Source organism: Nerophis lumbriciformis, linkage group LG09 (genome assembly GCF_033978685.3).
Source record: "Nerophis lumbriciformis linkage group LG09, RoL_Nlum_v2.1, whole genome shotgun sequence".
NCBI classification, from domain to species: domain Eukaryota; kingdom Metazoa; phylum Chordata; class Actinopteri; order Syngnathiformes; family Syngnathidae; genus Nerophis; species Nerophis lumbriciformis.
This window is the reverse complement of record NC_084556.2, coordinates 32,662,765-32,684,526: the sequence shown is the minus strand read 5'-3', so window position 1 is coordinate 32,684,526 and position 21,762 is coordinate 32,662,765. Positions and strand designations below refer to the sequence as shown.

Here is a 21,762-nt window from a genome sequence, read left to right as displayed (position 1 = left end):
CATGTTTTGGGTATTTAAACAGAATTGTCTCTACACTTTAACATTTAGCTGACATATTTTCTAAAACATTCTGTCCTATGCAGGTCAAGTTGGTGCAACATACCTACTCGTGTTTGTACGGTACTTTCCTGTGTAACAACGCTCAGGAGAGGGAGGCAAAGAACATTTACAAACGCACCTGCTCCGTGTGGTCCCTGCTTCGCACAGGAAACAAGAACTTTCAGAACTTCCTCTACATCCTTAGTCATGATGTGGTCAGTTTTACTTTACATTATTGCTCCCTCCTGTTTTTCGCTGAGACTGTCACACTTAAATCAAACCAGTTCTGTCCATCCAGCCTAAAAAATACCTAATTTCCACTCCTTGCCTTAAGTATACACTCACCTTTTATAATATTAGACACACTTCTAATATCAAATGCAATAATCCTCGACTAAAACAATACAGTACATCATACTTAAAAGTGTGTGTAAACTGAACATGCAAATATTTTAAACTTATTTTCATTAATATTATTGTTACTCTTTTACTTGTGTTTTGTTATTTCTTTATTATGTCACATGTTACATCTTTTTTATGTTGAGGGACTACGTATGGAAATGAACTTGCTACATTCCAGCATGTTTACACATCATCTTATGTCAGGACTATTCAACTGGTGCCCCAGGGGCCAAGTGACACCATACCGGCTCCCAGGTTCAGTTCAAAACTTGAGACAAATTCCGAAAAATATTTGAGTGATTCTATTGTTTAGAGGAACTTACAACACTGTAAAAAAATTGGCAGATCTTTGCATTGACATTTTAACCTTGCTAGTAAACATAGAACACTAGAGTCCAAATTTGTGATTTACATAACTGTTCTTCAAATCACCCCTTTAAGTCCTCTCCTTTTTGGCAGTTGTTTTTTCATAATGTGATTTATGTAACTAAGGTGTTACTGTAGCTTGTTTATTTCAGATGCAGTCAGTATTCATTTGTTTAACTTCTGTAGTTGTAATGTTCCTTAATGTTTCATTTTAGGTCCTCTCTTTTTCATAATTTGGGCTATTCAGGTTTTAGTTCCATTTAAATAAAACTTGTGACGGATTCAAATGTTTGCAAAGGGTCCTTTTAAAGTGCTCCTTTAACTCTAACAAAATAAATAGACCCAAAATCATATATTGAATGTAGGGGAAGCTTGTTCTCAGGAATATACAAAAAAAGACATGATAGTGAAGGTAGAAATGTGGCCCTCAAAACTAGTTACTTGAATATCCCTGTGCTATGTGGTGTGTTCATTAATGTGCATTGTCCCTTTTAAATACATATATCAGTAACATGTTGACCCTTGTTAAAAGTAGTAACCTAAATAGCTCAATATTAGAAACATGGTGCAGTGCACTTATAGCCCAAACTTCAACCACAATAATAAATGTTGTTAAATAATATTGTGCAATTTGCAATTTTGTGTAATTTGTGAAACCGCAATTGGTAATTCTGTCAGTAGACTGTGGTCTCTTCATATGCTGCCTCTTATTGGTTTTGGGTGACATTTAAAGCTTTGAAGCTCCTTTTTTGTATCGTAACATTTTGAATGGCAATGGTTGTAAATAGCAATTGTTAAAATATCACTCACAGATTTAAGTACTAGGGTCATTTCTGGTTAGCTACTTTCTAAAATGTTATTTGTCACGATTTGTCTGCAAGGTGCTGCAACCTGTCTGCCATACACGGGCGTTACAGCTGTGGACAGCGGTCTACCTCCCCACCTCTTCTCCTTGTACTGCTGTGGACGATTCTATGGAGCACTACTTGTCCCAGAGTGTCACAGAAGATGAACTCACCTCCCGTTCCTTTGACAGGTGTTTGTTTCAGTGTTTCCCTCTGTTTATTATCTAAAAATCACAGTATTTCAATAACATAACTATGCATGCATCAAAGGACTCCTCTTTTTCAACTAATAATTCATCTTTTTTTTTTAACCCTTTGGGGACATTTGAGTTAAATTCTCTTTAAGGTCAAACATAAAAGTCCTTTAAGTTTTTGAAGGTTGAAAACATCTTTTTTTCCTTAACAATCCTTAAAAATGTAAACCCTTTTGAAAGGCCTTTTGATCAGATAGTGTCACAGGTTTGAAGTAGTTTAACACTTGTTATACTATATATATATATATATATATATATATATATATATATCAATGTTGTTTAATTAATGACCCTTATATATATCAATGTTGTTTAATTAATGATCCTTTCACAGATGTGGTTTTGTCTAAATACATTGGTAAATAGTAGATACCGTTATCAAAATTAGGCGCAAAGTATAAAAAACTTGATTTCTTACAAACTTTGGAGAAACAGCAAATGCGTCACTGAGGATCTGCATAATTTAGGGGTTATCCTAATATGACTTTTTCACTTCCGATATGATACCGATGTTGGCGCCTTGATAGTAATCCAATAGGACATCAGCAGGAACCACAGTACATGTTTATTATTATTTTGTAGTGTGAAATGTTGGAAAAGGTTAAGTAGAGCGTTAAATATTGTTTTAGTGACACCTACTGTTTATAATAAACAAAGGCATGACGTAAGTTGAATGATCAGACACATTTGTTAGTAGATATTTTTGTCTCATTTAATACTTTTCTGCCTTGGAAACTTTGTGTCTAAGTAATTTGCAACTATAGTTATGTTATAATTGTTTATAATGACAAATGTGTTTTAGACTGCAATATTGTTTAATTAAGGTCACTTACTACGCATGTCTAACTTGTGTGCTGAGCTGTTGTGCATTAGCTGCTTTCTCTGAGCCTGCCATGTTTAACTTTTATAAATCCATCCATCCATTTTCTACCGCTTATTCCCTTTGGGGTCGCGGGGGGCGCTGGAGCCTATCTCAGCTACAATCGGGCGGAAGGCGGGGTACACCCTGGACAAGTCGCCAACTCATCGCAGGGCCAACACAGATAGACAGACAACATTCACACTCTGACTTCACTAAAATACAAGGAAAGACCAACCTTTTGTGCTAATTGGAGGACATTTAGATTTTAACTGGCTGTCCAAATTTGCATGTGTTGCAGGGCTGCTTGTATCACAGCTTGAAATGGAGATTTAATTTGCAAGCCGATATCATCCTATACTTATTTTTTTGCTGATATCAGGCCAATATCGGAACAGAACACCCCTAGTAATAATGTCCCAATAAAATAATTACTCAGTAAACCAGGAGGAGTAGCCTGTTAAGTAATGAACAAATGGATAAACAAATCCACCACAATTAGTTTGTCATCCTTTAAATAGCTTTGTCTGTGCTATAATGAAATTATGTTAGTTTAGCATTGTAAACAACAAATCTAATAGTAAGTAGAGCTAAAGTATATATTGTATTATGTCTTTTTCAAGACTTCCCAAGACCCGCTCCATGGACAACCTACTTTCAGCATTTGAGAATGGGCTGCCCCTGACACGAACATCCAGTGATCCCAATCTTAATAAGCACTGCCAGGAGGGTCGCCCTACCCTGGAAGCAGTACCTGTACCGAATAGCACATGTGTAGACTGCTCTGACGAGGTCACACCTGACAGTGGCGACGGGGAACCTCGACAGCTGGGTCTGACGAATCCCTCAGATGGCGGTTGTGAGGACCACACAGAGGAACCGTGTCTCACCACTCAGCCGCTGCCCTCTCTGCCTCTTCCTCCAGTCCAGCACACTTCAGACATCACACATGCTCACACTCCTCTCTTTGCTCCAGTGCTACTACACACCACTACCCCTGCTTTTCCAACAACTCTGCTGGAGGCTGAAAGCCCCTATAGTACTGTGGCGGTTACCCTCCCACCCACTCCTAAATCCGAAATGTGTTTACCGATGACGGACGCCACACAACCATCAGACACCCCAGTGTGCCCGTTACTTGATGCCCACAATGACAGCCAGGAAAATTATGAACCACAATCTCCAGACCTCATGACTCTGAAGCTTCTAATGCCACTTCCTCCCCTGGAAGACTCAACTGAAACCCTTACAGATCAAGGAGAACCTCTGCTTGCCCTCCCTTATAACAGTCATAATCAGAATAAATTCAACAATGAGGAGCAGCAAACGGCGGCGGTAGCAGTTGAGCCGCATGAAGAAGACATGACCACAGTTGTTGTCCAAGAAAAAGATCAGACTTCAGCACTTGCAGAATCTCCTATAGACTACATTCAGGGAGCAGCTCACCATCTAATCTCCCAGAGCCCGCTGCAAGACATGTCCCTCTTTGGCTCCCATTGGGAGGGCGTTCAGGGCTTGATGAAGTCGTCCTGCAGCAGTGCCAGTCACTGCGCCAGCCGCTCTCTGCAGGTTAACACCTACCAGAGCCACCGACTTGCCCATAAGCTGCTCCGCTCCCAAGGCTTCGCCATCCCAAACAGCTCCCAGTGCTGCCGCAGGGAGGCACTTTGCCCCAGCAGCCCTCTGCAGCCTGCATGGCCCTCCGCTACCAGAAGTGCGGGCTACACCAGCCTGACCAGCGCTGCTCAAAACATCTGCTCACTGGCTGGCTACCAACTTCCAGCTGTGTCGCACCCCTCACCCTTTGCCTCCAGCTCCCCTCTGCCCCAAGCGCCATCTTACCTCGACGATGATGGGCTGCCTGTGCCCATGGACGCAGTTCAGCAAAGACTACGTCAGATTGAAGCAGGCTACAAACAAGAGGTGGAGGTGCTGCGACAGCAAGTGCGACAGCTGCAGATGAGACTGGAGAGCAAACAATATAGCACTCCTCCCTCAGAGCCAGACGTCGACTATGAGGATGACATCGTTAGTATTTTTGTTTTCATATATTTGTATGTATGTATGTATATTTATGTATGTATATATATTAGAGATGCGCGGATAGGCAATTATTTCATCCGCAACCGCATCAGAAAGTCGTCAACCATCCGCCATCCACCCGATGTAACATTTGATCAGAACCGCACCCGCCCGTTGTTATATATCTAATATAGACGATGCAAGGCATAAGTGAGGTTAAAAAGCTTTTGCCTGTTAAAGAAAGGAGACTGATCCAATGCAGCACAGACATTCGCGTGCCATGCTGTCACGACCCAGACGCACACCAGTGCGCAATCATATGGGAGCCGCGCTGAGCGCACCTCCAAGCGCGTCTCGCTGCCGGCGACGGCCGGGTATGGGCCCGACGCTCCAGCGCCATCCATTTTCAGGGCTAGTTGATTCGGCAGGTGGGTTGTTACACACTCCTTAGCGGGTTCCGACTTCCATGGCCACCGTCCTGCTGTCTATATCAACCAGGGTGAGCCCCACCCCTTTCGTGAGCGCACTGCGCGCGGAGTGACCCCTGTTACGCGCCCCCGGCAACAGGGGTGGCGGGCAGGTAAGCTGCGTGGGCGGAGCGCGCGGAGTGACCCCTGTTACGAGCCCCCGGCCACGGGGGTGGCGGGCAGGTAAGCTGCTTACCTGCTGCGCGTGACGCCGGCCGCGGCGAAGGCGGACGAGGCGGGGTGTCGGTGCGGTGGGCGCGGTGGTGACCCTGGACGTGCGTCGGGCCCTTCTCGCGGCTCACCTCAGCTACGGCTCCCGGTGGGGCCCTCTCGGGGGAAGGGGCCTCGGTCCCGGACCCCGGCGAGGCGTCCCTTCTCCGCTCCGTGAAAGTGTCCATCTCTTTTCTTTTTTTTTCTTCTGTTGTGGCATATGCAGCAGGTGCCTGCTCGTTTTTCGTATGTGGGTAACAACATTTAACTATGTATATATATTTCCGAATTGGTTTAACTGCCACCCGCCTGAATCTATTTAAAATCAAAATTTTTTTTATTTCAACCGCCCGACCCGACCCGACCCGCGGATAAAATCTAATTTTTTTTTAATTTCATCCGCCCGATCCGCGGATAATCTGCGGACTCCGCGGTTGTGCCCGCAAACCGCGCATCTCTAATATATATGTATGTGTGTGTGTGTGTGTGTGTGTGTGTGTGTGTGTGTGTGTATATATGTGTGTATATATATATATATCCATCCATCCATCCATTTTCTACCGCTTATTCCCTTGGGGGGCGCTGTAGCCTATCTCAGCTACAATCGGGCGGAAGGCGGGGTACACCCTGGACAAGTCGCCACCTCATCGCAGGGCCAACACAGATAGACATACAACATTCACACTCACATTCACACACTAGGGCCAATTTAGTGTTGCCAATCAACCTATCCCCAGGTGCATGTCTTTGGAGGTGGGAGGAAGCCGGAGTACCCGGAGGGAACCCACGCAGTCACGGGGAGAACATGCAAACTCCATATATATATATATATATATATATATATATATATATATATATATATATATATATATATATATATATATAAATATATACATACGGTACATACACACACACACAGTCACGATCAAAAGTTTACATACACTTGTGAAGTACATAATGTCATGGCTGTCTTGAGTTTTCAATACTTTCTAAATAATGAGTGATTGGAGCACATACTTTTTGGTCACAAAAAACATTCATGATGTTTGGTTCTTTTATGAATTTATTATGGGTCTATTGAAAATGTGACCAAATCTGCTGGGCCAAAAGTATACATACAGCAATATTTGGTTACATGTCCCTTGGCAAGTTTCACTGCAATAAGGCGCTTTTGGTAGCCATCCACAAGCTTCTGGCAAGCTTCTGGTTGAATTTTTAACCACTCCTCTTAACAAATTTGCTGCAATTCAGCTAAATTTGATGGTTTTCTGACATGAACTTGTTTCTTCAGCATTGTCCACAAGTTTAAGTCAGGACTTTGGGAAGGCCATTCTAAAACCTTAATTCTAGCCTGATTTAGCCATTCCTTTACCACTTTTGACGTGTGTTTGGGGTCATTGTCCTGTTGGAACACCCAACTGCGCCAAACACCCAACCTACGGACTGATGATTTTAGGTTGCCCTGAAGAATTTGGAGGTAATCCTCCTTTTTCATTGTCCCATTTAAAGCAGCAGTCCCATTGGCAGCAAAACAGGCCCAAAGCATAATACTACCACCACCATGCTTGACGGTGGGAATGGTGTTCCTGAGATTAAAGGACTCACCTTTTCTCCTCCAAACATATTGCTGGGTATTGTGGCCAAACAGCTCAATTTTTGTTTCATCTGACATCACATGGACAAAGATAAGACCTTCTGGAGGAAAGTGCTGTGGTCAGATGAAACAAAAATTGAGTTGCTTGGCCACAATACCCAGCAATATATTTGGAGGAGAAAAGGTGTGTGTGTGTGTGTGCCAATGATTGTCACACACACACACCAGGTGTGGCGAAATTACTCTCTGCATTTGACCCATCACCCTTGATCACCCCCTGGGAGGGGAGGGGAGTAGCGGTGGCCGCGCCCGGGAATCATTTTGGTGATTTAACCCCCAATTCCAACCCTTGATGCTGAGTGCCAAGCAGGGAGGTAATGGGTCCCGTTTTTATAGTCTTTGGTATGACTCGGCCGGGGTTTGAACTCACAACCTACCGATCTATGTATTTATATGTATGTATGTGTGTATGTGTGTGTGTGTGTGTGTGTGTGTGTGTGTGTGTGTGTGTGTGTGTGTGTGTGTGTGCGTGTGTGCGTGTGCGCGCGCGTGCGTGCGTATATATATGTAAATGTAAATGTGTATATATGTATGTGTATATTTGTATGTATATCTGTGTAAATGTGTGTGTGTATATATGTATGTATATATTAATGTGTGTGTGTGTGTGCGTATATATATATATATTTATATATGTATGTGTATTTATATATATGTGTGTACTGTATGTTAGGTCTCATTTATGTCTTGTTCTTCTTTCAGACATGTCTACGAGAGTCAGACAGCAGCCATGAGGAAGACTCTCTGTCAACACACAGTGAAGACAGGTTGTCTGAGGGCAGCTGGGATCGAGTGGAGAGCAAAGACACAGAGGTCAGCCTCCTTGTCAGACTTTGTCTACACTGTCATATTTTCTCTCTCACTATGATGGCTTTTAGCACCTCTAATTATCAAACGGTGTTTGTGTGTGTGTGTGCATGTGTACGTGTGTGTAGGTCACAAGGTGGGTGCCTGACCACATGGCCTCTCATTGTTTCAACTGTGACTGTGAGTTCTGGATAGCCAAGAGGCGTCACCACTGCAGGTGGGACTTCACTATGTTTCCATTCACACGATCACACAAAAATGATCTCATATCACAAATTCAACCAGCAAAGGAGCCCCTGTACATTTAGTGTGATAACATCAGTGGTGGGGTTTCCTTTTTGGTTCAATTGTTTCTTTCTGGACGTTCTTGAGGGGGAAAAAAGATCCTGCCTAAGTAAACAACATTGTCATAACTTAAGTTGAGAGGAATTGGCTGTTTGGATTTAACTTAAGTAAAGAAAAACACTAATTTCACCCATATTGCCTTTTTCGTTGTGATCAGAGATCACCTAAATGACACAACAGATTCTCTGGCCTAAAAGCATACATATCCAAACAGTGATACTTTCAATTGTTGTTGTAAGTGCACCTTAGTCGTTAGAAAATACAGGAGTACCTCACTTACAAGTTTACTTGGTTCTCTGACTGAGCTCCTAACTCAACATACTTGTATCTTAAATCAGCATGTCACATTTAAATTAATTAAAATCAATTCATTAAAACAACAAAAGAGCACCGTGTTAACAAGTAACATGCCTTATCAAAAGAAAAAGTAACTTTTACATTAAAAACATTTGATAAAAATATACAATAAAATGTAGTACAAACAGCTATAGTAGTTATATGAAGTAATGTAATAATATTGTACAGCATTTACCTTGGAGAGTGAACTTTTACGGTATCTCCTTCCAGCTGTTTCGCCGTCATACACATCAGAAGCTTTTCCATATTTTTATGGATAAATGTCCATCGTTTAGATACTATTTTTAAATCCTTAGATGGCGTTAGACTCGTTCTGCTTCAGTATGTTGCAGACTAGCAGTGATGCACTCGAATTGCTTGGCCAAGTTGGCAACGTTCTGATTTCTTTATTTAATTCAATTAATATCTTCCACTCCTTCTTCTCAGCACTGTCCTTCACACTCACTTTTTCCCTTCCCATGCTTGAAAAAATTAGTCATGTTGATCTCTAGCTATAAGCTAATGTTAACGAGTGAGACCAGATGTTTTTCATTGTGATATTTGTTAGGCTGACTAATGGCGGGGATGCCTGTAACTCTTGCTTGCATCTCTAAGAACAACAATTAGTCGAGAGACGGCTCAAAACACTCTTAAATTGAGACACTCATAAGCCCTCGAAATAGTTTTTTTTTTTTTTCAGAGATTTTTTTAACCTAAATACTTTACTTGAGTGTTGCAGAGTCAAAAGTGTTAAGGATCCTAAAACAATGTATTAATCAAACCTCTGGCTCAACTAATATTGTATTACAAGCCACAAACAGTTTTGTTTAGACCTTAATATCTTTAGCATATATTTAACATTTTCATGCATTTGGATATTGTAAAGAAAGTTTTGATCTTTTTGTGCTCTATGAATACGTTTATCTTTGTTTGTTTGACTTAGTTAAAGTACCCATGATTGTCACACACACACACTAGGTGGCGCGAAAATATTGTCTGCATTTGACCCATTTTTGCTCATATTGTTCTGTAAGTGTTTTGGAACCACTGGTCGTAAGATATAGTCAAATGTGCTGTGGGTAATGTTCCCTTTTTATCTAATTGGTAAAAAACAACAACAAAAAACACTTGTTTGTGCAAATAAGAAGTGCTTGTGCTTGCGTTGCAGTGCAATGCAGTTAAATAACTTTCCACTAGATGGCAGCGGCAGCGTGCATAAGGACCTTGTTAATAATGCAATACAAATAGTCCATCCATCCATTTTCTACCGCTTGTCCCTTATGGGGTTGCGAGGGTGCTGAAGCCTATCCCAGCTGCATTCGGGCAGAAGGCGGTGCACACCCTGGACAAGTCGCCACCTAATCGCAGGGCCAACACAGATAGTAAATCTTAAAACGCACTACCATATTTTTCAGACTATAAGTCGCAGTTTTTTTCATAGTTTGCGACTTATACTCAGGAGCGACTTATGTGTGAAATTATTAACACATTACCGTAAAATATCAAATAATATTATTTAGCTCATTCACGTAAGAGACTAGACGTATAAGATTTCATGGGATTTAGCGATCAGGAGTGACAGATTGTTTGGTAAACGTATAGCATGTTCTATATGTTATAGTTATTTGAATGACTCTTACCATAATATGTTACGTTAACATACCAGGCACCTTCTCAGTTGGTTATTTATGCCTCATATAACGTACACTTATTCAGCCTGTTGTTCACTATTCTTTATTTATTTTAAATTGCCTTTCAAATGTCTATTCTTGGTGTTGGATTTTATCAAATAAATTTCCCCAAACAGTGCGACTTATACTCCAGTGCGACTTATATATGTTTTTTTCCTCCTTTATTATGCATTTTCGGCTGGTGCGACTTATACTGCGGAGCGACTTATACTCCGAAAAATACGGTACTCAGGAAAAACAGGCTTTGATTAGTGTTTGTGTGTAACCAGGTAATTCTGAGCGTCATTTTTTGTGCGACATAATCTTGTGATTTTTAAAGTTTATTCAACCACCGAACACAAGTGTTTAATGTTGTGCAGGGGCAGACATGCGTGTAGCACCTTTAAACCATTCACAGGTGATTAAAAAAAAAAAAAAAACCTTCATGATGTTTTCTTTTTTCCTTGCTCGTGTGCTTTTAATTCTGGCAGTGACGGCTTTTATTTTTCCAAAAGTGTGACTCAAAGGTTGTAAAACACTGCAGTAGACAACAAACTGATAGTTACAGACAAGTAGTGTACTCTTTTGTGTTCTGTTTTTTATCAATACTATTGTCTAAATCAGTTAATAGATTAGGAATCAGCGACTATTGAAAAAAAATCGAAACAGACATTTAGAGCTTCTAACACAAAAGTGTGGTGTTGGTTTAGTTTTTTTGTTTTGAGATAGAAGGTCCAAATAATTGGGACTTTGACCTGTGCCATAATCAACCAGCCCTATAATACTCCAGAGTATTTGAGTCCAAAACGCAATTTATCTTTCAGATGCACTGAAAAAGTCTTTATGCAGTGGTGTCATTTCCTCGTCAATACCAAATATTGATAAAAGGTGAAGCCATTATGGACAAAATTTTCCGGTAAATGTTTTTGCATTTCAAATAACATTCATATTTATTGAGCAGTGTTACATGCTTTAAACAAAGCAGGGAGTTAACTACATTAACCACAAAAAGCATGAAGTGTTAATTGGAAGCAGAAACTCGACAAAAAAATCTCATGATACAGTATATATGTTGTTGTTTTTTTACTTCAATAATTTGGAGTGTATAAAAAAGTGTAACGGAAAATGTTGCTTTTGACCATAATGACTCCTCAGTGAGTGTGTGACACACTCACTGGCTGTATTGACACTGCACTGATAATGTGTTGGTGTTGCCATCTACTGGATTATAAAACTCATTACATTTACAAGGAAAAAGAAGTGATGAATAGAGAGAGACGCTTGATTGGTTCCATCCATAAATGAAGGTATTTTTTGTCAAAAGGATGTATGGCTTATTAAAAGTATTATACTTTTAAAATATTAATATCTAAGGCTGGTTCCTCCTTTTCAAGATTTTAACCTTTGTGCTAGAGGTGGGAATCTTTGAGCAACTCACGAATCGATTCCGATTTTTGGGGTGACTAATCGATTCATAAATGATTCTCGATTCAACACTATTCTCGAACTATATCATTTGGCATATACATTATAATCAAACCTTTCCAAACTTTTCAAAAACAGGTTGCAGGTTACAAAAGCTCCTTTTGTCTGCTGACGTCCGACTTACAGTGTACGTCTAAAACATGTCTTTTTAAAATGTTGTTTACAAAAATTGCAGAATGTTAATCAATCTAAAAAAGAAAATAGAGCAACCCAATCCCAGCTTTAACAATACTTACGATAGACGTTTACAAAGCAATTGACAAGACATACAAATACAATACTTAAACAAGGAGAACCAAAACTGAATGAAAGCAATCGTATCAATAAGAATATTAATATTTTTAATCCATAAATTTTTATTTTTTTTATACTTTTCTGGTTAAATTTATTCTCGAAAATTATGAATCTATATATAAAATAAAAAAATGTCTAATTTAATGTGAATCGATTTTTTTTATTTTTATAGTACCCTTACTTTGCACCATTCTTTAGTTATTGAAGACAACTTACACTTGAGGTTACATTCGGAGACGTTAATGTCTCCAAAACAACAGATAGTAGTCGGGGAGTCCTTAAAGTCGCAGCTGCATGTTTTTGTGCGCTTCACAGTTTGACGTCGAATGAAGTTAATAAAAAAAAAAAAAGTGAATTTAAGTGTGTATTTCCTCTAACATTCATTCAACATTTAACACTGTTGCGTGTGTGTCAATCAATCAATCAATCAATTTCTTTATTGTCATTGTCATAATAACACGTGAACGAGATTTTGTTTGAGCTTTGTCCAGCGGCATAGAAACTGCATTGATGTGCAGGTTGACAATTTTAGCATTGTCAGGAAGATCGCGATAAGAGGGACGTGGGGGTGGGAACAGTCAGATGTCTGATGGGTGTTACGTTGATGTTGCAGCAGTGCAATGTCCAGGGCACAATTATTGAGGTGGTGAAGAGTGAAGTAATAAGATGGTCCGGGGCAGCAAAGGGGCAGGCTGTTCATTTAGCAGTCTCACAGCCTGGGGATACAGACTGGGAGACATTCTGGTGGTCCTGGCGCGAATCGATCTATACCTCCTTCCAGAGGGTAGCAGGTTGAAGAGGCCATGTGCTGGGTGGTATCTGTCCTTCGGGATGTTGTGTACTCGCTTTAGGCAGCGAGTTGTGTACATGGCACTCATCTCTGGGAGTATCATCCTTGTAATTTACCCCGCCGCTTTAACCACTCGCTGGAGGGCCTGTTGGTTCGCTTTAGTGCAGCTAGCAAACCACACTAAAAATCCGTAAGTGAGGACACTGCTGATGGCACAGTTGTAAAAGTTTACCATTGATTTCTGCGGAATGTTTGCGCATTTTAGTTTCCTCAAAAAAAAAAAGACGTTGTTGGGCCTTTCCGACTGTAGAAGCAGTGTTAATGTCCTAGCATAGATCTTCTGTTATGTTCATGTTGTGTGTGTGTGTGTGTGTGTGCGTGTGTGTGTGTGTAGGAACTGCGGCAATGTGTTCTGTAAAGACTGTTGTCATCTGAAGCTGCCCATCCCGGACCAGCAGCTGTACGACCCAGTGCTGGTGTGCAACATCTGCCACGACCTGCTCCTCACGTCCCGCACCCGCGAGCTCCGCAGCCAGCAGTTCAAGAAGGCCATAGCCACAGCCTCGAGTTGAGAGGAGCGACATCCTGCAAGCTCGGCAGTTCACACGTCGTCACCCCGGCCTGCTGTGGATTTTCGGCTGCGAGAGCGTGGGGGGGTGGGGTGCAATGAGGAGGAGTCGATCCCCTTTGGGAGGCTCGTTGTGGAAATGGAGAGGCACAGTCTTTCAGCCTGTAGCATGGCAGCGCCCCTAGTGGTCACCTCAAGTACCAGACACCTGCACTCCTGCGTAAAGACACCGTCACACTTGACAGGGACAATCGATCGGCGGTCAGCGACTCCAAGCCTTTACCTGATTTACTGGAGGTTTTCAGCTAAGACAAAAAAAAATGCTGCTATTGTATTTAAAAGTCTAATTTTGTATTCTTATTTTTGTGCACTTCTACGTTGTTGTCTAACGGAGGCAATCCTGAGACCAAAAGGGAGAAATCTGCTGTCGCCATGTTATCTTTCGAATGTAACCGGACTGAGTTTGTGCAGGTTTTGTGTCCATTGCACAGTCAATGTGGGCGTGTCCTCTTCAATGCCACATTTCAGTGTTTGAAAGATGTTGACGGACACGGCACGTTTCTGTTTTGGACGCACTGACGGTATTCTGGGAAGGGACAGAATTTTCCAACAGCACTTCAAAAAAGCTTGATTGTTCTGATTGGCGTTGAGGAAAAACACTGAACTAATGCTTAGCTATTTGTTTTTCTCAAGAGGGGAAGTCAGCCACAGCTCCCCCATTTGTGAAAATATATATACATATTTCTTTGTGTCTACTGGTTGTGCAAATGTGCCATATTTTTGGTCTTCTGTCAATGTTTTGTTTCTTTCCAATAGCAGGCAGCAGGTTACTGATTGGCTCCTCCTGTGTGTTTATGGTACAGATATTAAGCTGCTAAAGATGACCATATTGTTCTAATCACTTACCGGATGATCACGTGTCACTAAATTAGTCGACCTAATCATTTACAACCTGAGAAACTCTGAAGTATAACATGTAAATTGATATCTGAATCATTGGTGGTGGCTAAATTGTTGTTAAATTCATAAATAACTTGTAAAGAAATGCACTGTAAAAGTTAATTCACAGTGACTAAGATAAAAGATTATGATGCATCTGTTTTCTATTTGTGTGTTTTTCTTAAAATTATCTTTTAGGGACGCCCTATATTCACAAGTCCAGCATACTAATGAAGATGCAATATAAGGAATGAGTTTTCATAATATAGGAATACTATATATGATTTTGTTTTAATATATTTTAGTCCTGCCATTGCATTAATGTGAAGTTTTCAAAAAGTGCCACAAATGTATGATTTCCTTCATCACACCTGCACAATCCAAGGAGCTCCAGACGAAAACTGGTAAATATGTTGTCTTTGTATTCCTGTGAAAATGCTCCGTTGGGAGTTGTAGTAGTTCTATGATTGTGGTGTCATATGCAGATCCCGCGCCTCGCATAAAAAAGTGCATGTAAAATGTCAATTAATGAAAGACACGTGGGCTTCATATGAAATTTTACTGCGTACATATTGTAGCCCTTTCCTGCTCCATCGTTGACAAGAACATAATGGCACATCTCTATTGAAATGTAAATATGGCCCCTGTGGTGTACAGAAGTTAGCGCTGGGTGTTCCAGAAACATATGTAACTTAGTGCAAAAGAACACATTTAACATAAAACTAAAAAACATTTTTATTATTGAATTTAATTATTTGTGAATTTGTTGATGGTAAAAACATACATTCAATTGAATTCAAGTTTGATAAAGAAAGTATATGTGAATTGTTTCATATGGACTAAAAAGTGTGAAAATGCAATGGTGGGGGACTCAAAATAATTTGGGGATGTGCTGATCGATCGACCACCAATCAGTATGGGTGATTTGCGTGAAGAAGTGCGTAATCACCTTAGCTAATTAATGCACTTGAATGCAAAACACAAATGCCAATTCCCTCTAACTATCCATCCATCCATCCATCCATTTTTTACCGCTTGTCCCTTTCTGGGTTGTGGGGGGGGGGCTGGAGCCTATCTCAGCTGCATTCGGGTGGAAGGCGGCGTACACCTTTATATTTAGTCCCCCGGCTGACTAGCAGCTAATTATGTGGATCGCCATACACAGTGTGAAGCCGCTCCACTAAGCTAAAAACCACCTCCATTACGGCAAATAAACTACACTGCTTTTTATTTTAAGTATCGTTATCACTGAAGGAAAGGTTTCAACATGATAGACGAAGATAAATAAGGAGTTTGTTTAAATATTGTGTTAATATAATTAAATTGCCAATAGCACTCACTGTACATAAATTGGAAAAAATTACAGGTAACGTGATTGGTATCGGCTGATCCCACTCATGGATTATCAGAATCGGCGGCATAAAAGCCTGATGGGAACATCCCTAAAAATGCTGCTTTACAATGAAGCCAGGGGCAGCTTTGGCAAGTTATCATATTTAACTGCAGTTGAGAGGTACAGAGCTGTTTCACACCACTGCTAACTACAATCACCTGTGGACTGAAACAGAATAGTTCACACTAAATATTTCAACTGTCCCATTGTCAATTATATCCAGGTTATAAACCATAACATATTTTGAAAGCTCACATCTAAATGACAAATGCATTTTTAATATAAATTGTAAATTTTTTTAGATTAGTTTACTATTGTAGTTGAATAATTTTGAGTTCAATTTTACCAGGGCCGAAGCATCAAATTCTGGGCCCCCATGCACACACACACGGCATGTTCACCTGCGCTACAAAAAACTAACTTTTGCATGGATTTGGTTAAAACCAGCTTTCTAAAACACATGTAAAAACCTTGTTTAGATGTTTGACTTTTTTTAAATGCGATTAACATATCTCGAACATATCTAGATAAACCCCCCTAAATAATTTAGTCACGTTTAAAAAAAAGTGTCAACAAAGTCAATATTAAGTGGCCAAAAAATTTATTAAGATAAGTCCTAAAACCACTTAAATATGATTATAAATATGTTAAATGTTGTTTTACTTGAGAGTGTAAAATAGAAATTAGATGATTCATGTATGATTGTCATAGGTGGATAAAATGGTAATAGTGCATCATCAATATAATGTTATTTTTAGTGCATCTCCTGGGAGTTTAGTTTCCCCTTGTCTTCATGAACTAGCAACACCTCTGTTTCTAACTTTCATCAGTCTTTGAACGCATCACAGTTATGTACAGTGGGATGCAAAAGTGAAACTTGCACATAACTTTCGCCTGTCATGCCACATCCATTTATCATATTTTTAGCTTTTTTCCGTTTGTTCCAAAATGTTGGTGCTGTGTGTGAATGCATAAATGTGAGCTTTGATGACGTCATGACGTCCGTGTGGAGTGAAGTGTTGGCTTTGCCGCCATCCAGGTAGGTCATGGTGATGGTTTATTTGGAACATGCATACAATTACAACAAGATAGGGAGAGGGACAAGCGGTAGAAAAATGGATGGCAGGTATTCTCAGACCAGGGGTGTCCAAACTTTTTCTACTGAGGGTTGCACACTGAAAAATCCAAGCATGTGGAGGCCATGTTGATATTTTTCATTTTTACAACCATACACTTTTAGGGCTCCCCTCGAATTTGGTCCCAGGGACCTGGGTCTCAATCATAACAATTGTAAACATAAGTAATGTATTATTATTATTATCATTATTTATATTATTATTATTATTATTATTATTATTATTTAATGCTTAAATATCTAGATCCTAAAACTAAAACTAAACCTGGCTTCCTTTTTTTTTGGGCAAAAACACAAAATATGCAATATTTTTCTCTGAATTTTTAAAGTTGAATATTTGATATGAAGTAATCGGAGCCTTTAATAAGTCAATAATTCATAACATTGATTTCAAATCATTATAATTTTTTTTAAATTAATATAGCTGAAAAATAAGTCCCACTAAAATGTTTTGGTGTGAAAACATGTTTTTAAACTTTCAAAGCTTAAATCTATAGATCAACTTCAGATCTATATCCATGGATTATAAGTTTTTATTATTTGTTCATGTTTTTTTTGTGTCCGTTTTATGCTCTTATTGTTAAAGAAAACTTTGTTTTACATGGCAAACACACCAACTATGCAATATTTCCCCCAAAAAACATTCTAAAGTGCAATATTTGATGTGAAGTAATTGGAGCCTTGAATAGATCAATAATTCATGACAACATTGATTTTAAATCTTATTTTTAACAATGACAGTTAAAAAAACTGCCTTAATGGCACCTTGTGTTATTAGAGTAAAAAAAAAAAACTGAAACTTTTTGTTTTTACATTTCACCTGCTGTTTTATTCCACTTTTTTTATTTAATTTATTTTATTTTTTATAGTATTTTTAGAATGTGTCCCCACCGTTAAAAAAAAAATGCTGCAGGCTGCAAATAATCCCCGGGCCTCTGTTTTCATTCACATTCAACATTTATTGTAATTTATATGTAATTTTTTTTAAATAAATTACATATTGAAATGACATCTTTACAAAGTTAACAAAAAAGCACGGGGAGTACCTCGTCCCCAACTCACCCCTTCACTTCAACGCCCCTGCAGGCCTGCATCCTATAACCCGGCCCACGCTGCTTTATATGTGCAGGGTTGTCATTTTCCAAAAGTCCACCAGATGACGACCTTTCCCCAGTGGTTGAGAAGAAGCTGCTCCTTTTTCTTCCGGAACAAGAACAATCACTTTCACACTTTCAAATCAAGATGTGTTTATTGTATGCATTATTTTCACGGACTGGCTTTCCACGTGTGGCAGAAAAAAACAGCAAATAAATTAGCATGAAAAATCCACTCACCATATCGCTGAAGTAGTCGGGGCCCTGGTTGTGTTTCTTTGCCAAGAGATGGTCCCCGACACGTTGATGGCACATACTTTATATCAGTGTTTATTAACCATAGGGCCGGGGCCCATTTTTGGGCCGTGAGTGCCCCCTAGAATATAATATATGTGTTTTTCAGCTGTGGTCTGTATAGGCCGCATAGTTGTAATACACTTTTCCACCACTTGTGGCAGTAATGACAATATAAAACAAACAGACGAAGTCTGGCGCTAAGGTCATAGAGACATTTTTTAAACGCAAAAATTATGACTAAAGTGCTGCAGCTCTATTTTCATTTGCACTTTAATTTCATTGAATATTTATTAGTAATTTATTTTATTTATTTTAGCACAATATAAGACATATTGTACGTCAATTTATTTTTTCTCATCAGCCTGACCTATGCGTAAGGTTTATTTGTTAAACTAATAATATAATCTTTGTGATTAATACATGCCCTGTAGGAGAGCGGGAGAGGAAGTCGGCCACGGCCATCTGCGCCCCCGGTCTGTGGACCACTCAAAAGTTGTAGGGTTGTAAAGCGAGATACCAACGGGTGATCCGCACGTTGGCATCCTTCATGCGGTGGAGCCACTGGAGGGGTTTGTGGTCCAAGCAGAGGCTGAAGGAGCGCCCTAGCAGGTAATACCAGAGGGCCCCGATCGCCCACCGGATGGTGAGGCACTCCCTCTCCACCGTGCTGTACCTCGCCTCCCGGTCCGAGAGCTTCCGACTGATGTACAGTACGGGCCGGTCGACGCCCCCCACCTGCTGGGACAACACCGCTCCTAGCCCTCTGCCCGACGCGTCCGCCTGCAAGCAGAAGGGGATGGAAAAGTTAGGCATGTGCAGGACCGGCTCCTCGCAGAGGGCCGTTTTCACCCTCTCGAACACCTGCTGGCACTGCTCCGTCCACCGGACCAGATCTGGAGCACCCTTTTGGGTGAGGTCAATCAGGTCCGCAAACCGGGGGATAAACCTCCGGTAGTAGCCTGCCAGTCCCAAAAAACTGCCTCACGTCTTTTTTCGTCTTGGGGGGTGGGCAGGCCACAATTGCCACTGTCTTGTCTACTTGCGGGCGCACCTGCCCCCCTCCCAAGTGGTACCCCAAATACTGTACTTCCCTCTGGCCAAACGCACTCTTCGCCGGGTTGGCGGTGAGCCCCGCCTGCCTCAGGGACTCGAGCACCGCCCCCACCCGCTGCATGTGTTCTTCCCAGCCGACATTCTGGATGATGACGTCATCAAGATAGGCAGCCGCGTATGCAGCGTGAGGGCGCAGCACCCGGTCCATGAGGTGCTGGAACGTGGCAGGCGCACCGAATAAGCCGAACAGAAATGTCACGAATGAGTACAATCCTTCCGGAGTGGAAAATGCTGTTTTTTCCTTGGACTCTGGCAACAAGGGAATCTGCCAGTAGCCCTTGGTCAAATCCAGTGTCGTGAAAAAACGAGCAGTGCCGAGCCGATCCAGGAGCTTGTCGACCTGGGGAATCGGGTAGGCATACTTGCCAACCCTCCCGAATTTTCCGGGAGACTCACGAATTTCAGTGCATCTCCCGAAAATCTCCCGGGACAACTATTCTTCCGAATTTCTCCCGATTTCCAGCCGGACTTAAGGCACGCCCCCTCCAGGTCCGTGCGGACCTGAGTGAGGACAGCCTGTCGTCACGTCCGCTTGGCCAACCAAAAAGTAACTACAGAACACTATACCGTATAGTGTTCTGTGGTTATTTTTTGGTTGACCAACGGTTTACGTTGTATTGCGCACCCTGACGGCAAGTGTGGGAGTCGGTTCTAAAGTATGAAGTAAAGAGACGTAACTTCGTCACCTCGCCTGGTTATTGACTCCAACCCAGAATATTACACTGCCCATACCTACGCTCCTTCAAAGGCTGTGCTACTGGCTGCAAAGCATTGCACTTTCAAATACAACAATGAGTAGAGAGAAGTGTTATGTGTGTATATGTGTAAATAAATGAACACTGAAATTCAAGTATTTATTTTATTTATATGTATGTATATATATATATATATATATATATATATATATATATATATATATATATATAGCTAGAATTCACTGAAAGCCAAGTATTTATTTTATATATATATATATATATATATATATATATATATATATATATATATATATATATATATATATATAAGAATATACATATATCAGTGAATTCTAGCTATAAATATACTCCTCCCCCCTTTACCGCGCCCCTGGCAACATCTGCTTTCTGCGCTAACGTGAGTTGATTATCACAGAGGAGGAGGGAGAGCGGGGCGGAGCGCGGGATCTCTGGCCCGAACTCCTCCTCCTCCTCGCGGAAACAGGCTCCGCCTCCTTCCATGCTTTCAGGAGGTTGAGATGGTAAATTTGGCTGCCTCTGCCCCGGTCCGAACACCGGACCTCGTAATCCACATCACTCACTCGCCGTGTGACCACAAAGGGTCCTTGCCACTTGGCGAGTAATTTCGAGCTGGACGTCGGGAGTAATACAAGCACTTTTTCTCCCGATGAAAATTTTCTTAGCTGCATCCACCTGTTATACAGGCGCTGCTGACGTTCCTGAGCCCGGAGCAAGGGGGAGGGCACCGGAGGGCCGACAACCCGGATCACCTGTCCCACCTCCATGAGCGGGCACTCCCGCCGCACGTGACCGGGCTGCCCGCACCTCCAGCACGCCTGCCCAGGTGTTCGAGGGGCCATCTGCGGGGGAAGCCCCATATCAGCAGCGACCGAAACCCGGAAGACAGGAGACAGAGAGGGGTTATTTCTCCGGGGCCGGAGCGCCGCCGAAGCCGTCTCTCGTGGTGCGCGCGGCCGCCGCGGTGCTGGTGCGGGGCGCGTCGGCACCTGGGCGAGAGCAGAGGAAAAGTCAATCTCCTCCCACTGCGCGCGTGGTCTGCACGGGGATGGCCCTGGGTGCTCGGCTGCTTCCGCGGTCCTCTCCTCCCTCCACGCCTCGCGATGCACCGCTAGGTGGTCTTCCGCCAGTGTCACTGCTGCTGCCAAGTCACATCAACCTGACCCAGGTTGATGTCCGCGCCGGGATGGCCTCCAGGAATTGTTCAAGGACGACGAGTTCCACCACCCGGTTGTCGCCGTCTCTTGGCTGCAGCCAACGTGTCGCTGCGTCCCGGAGCTGCTGCCCGTGCACGAACGGGCGGACATCCTTCCCCAGACGCAGCGCTCGGAACCGTCGTCAGTGGTCCTCGGCGGTGCAGCCGGTCCGGTTCAGCATCGCCCTCCTCAGGTCCGGGAAGTGCACGCGGGAGGCTAAGCGCCGCCCGCTGCGCCTCCCCCGCCAGCAACGGCAGTAGGCCCACCCCCCATTCTTCTTCAGGCCACCTGCATGCTGCCGCTGTGGCCTCAAAAATGTCCATAAATGCCTGGGGGTCTTCGGTCTCCGCCATGCGTTGCACTGAGACGGCTGAAGACATTGGCGGTGCCGCTCCCACCCGGCCCGCCAGCGCCTGCAAAATTTGGCTCTGCTGGGCCACTTGTTGGC

At 42.0% G+C, this 21,762-nt stretch overlaps 1 protein-coding gene across 1 annotated transcript in view; it reads left to right on the top strand.

Annotated features, from left to right (window-relative positions):
* The window catches only part of mtmr4 (myotubularin related protein 4), a 61,976-nt gene extending 47,453 nt beyond the window's left edge, over positions 1–14,523 (top strand). The window contains exons 13-18 of the mRNA XM_061963292.2: positions 84–254; positions 1,689–1,843; positions 3,389–4,793; positions 7,821–7,931; positions 8,054–8,142; positions 13,240–14,523. Coding sequence (XP_061819276.1) covers positions 84–254; positions 1,689–1,843; positions 3,389–4,793; positions 7,821–7,931; positions 8,054–8,142; positions 13,240–13,417 — 2,109 coding nt within the window. The 3' untranslated portion in view covers positions 13,418–14,523. The remainder of the gene's footprint in view (positions 1–83; positions 255–1,688; positions 1,844–3,388; positions 4,794–7,820; positions 7,932–8,053; positions 8,143–13,239) is intronic.
* Positions 14,524–21,762: the final 7,239 nt, after the last annotated feature.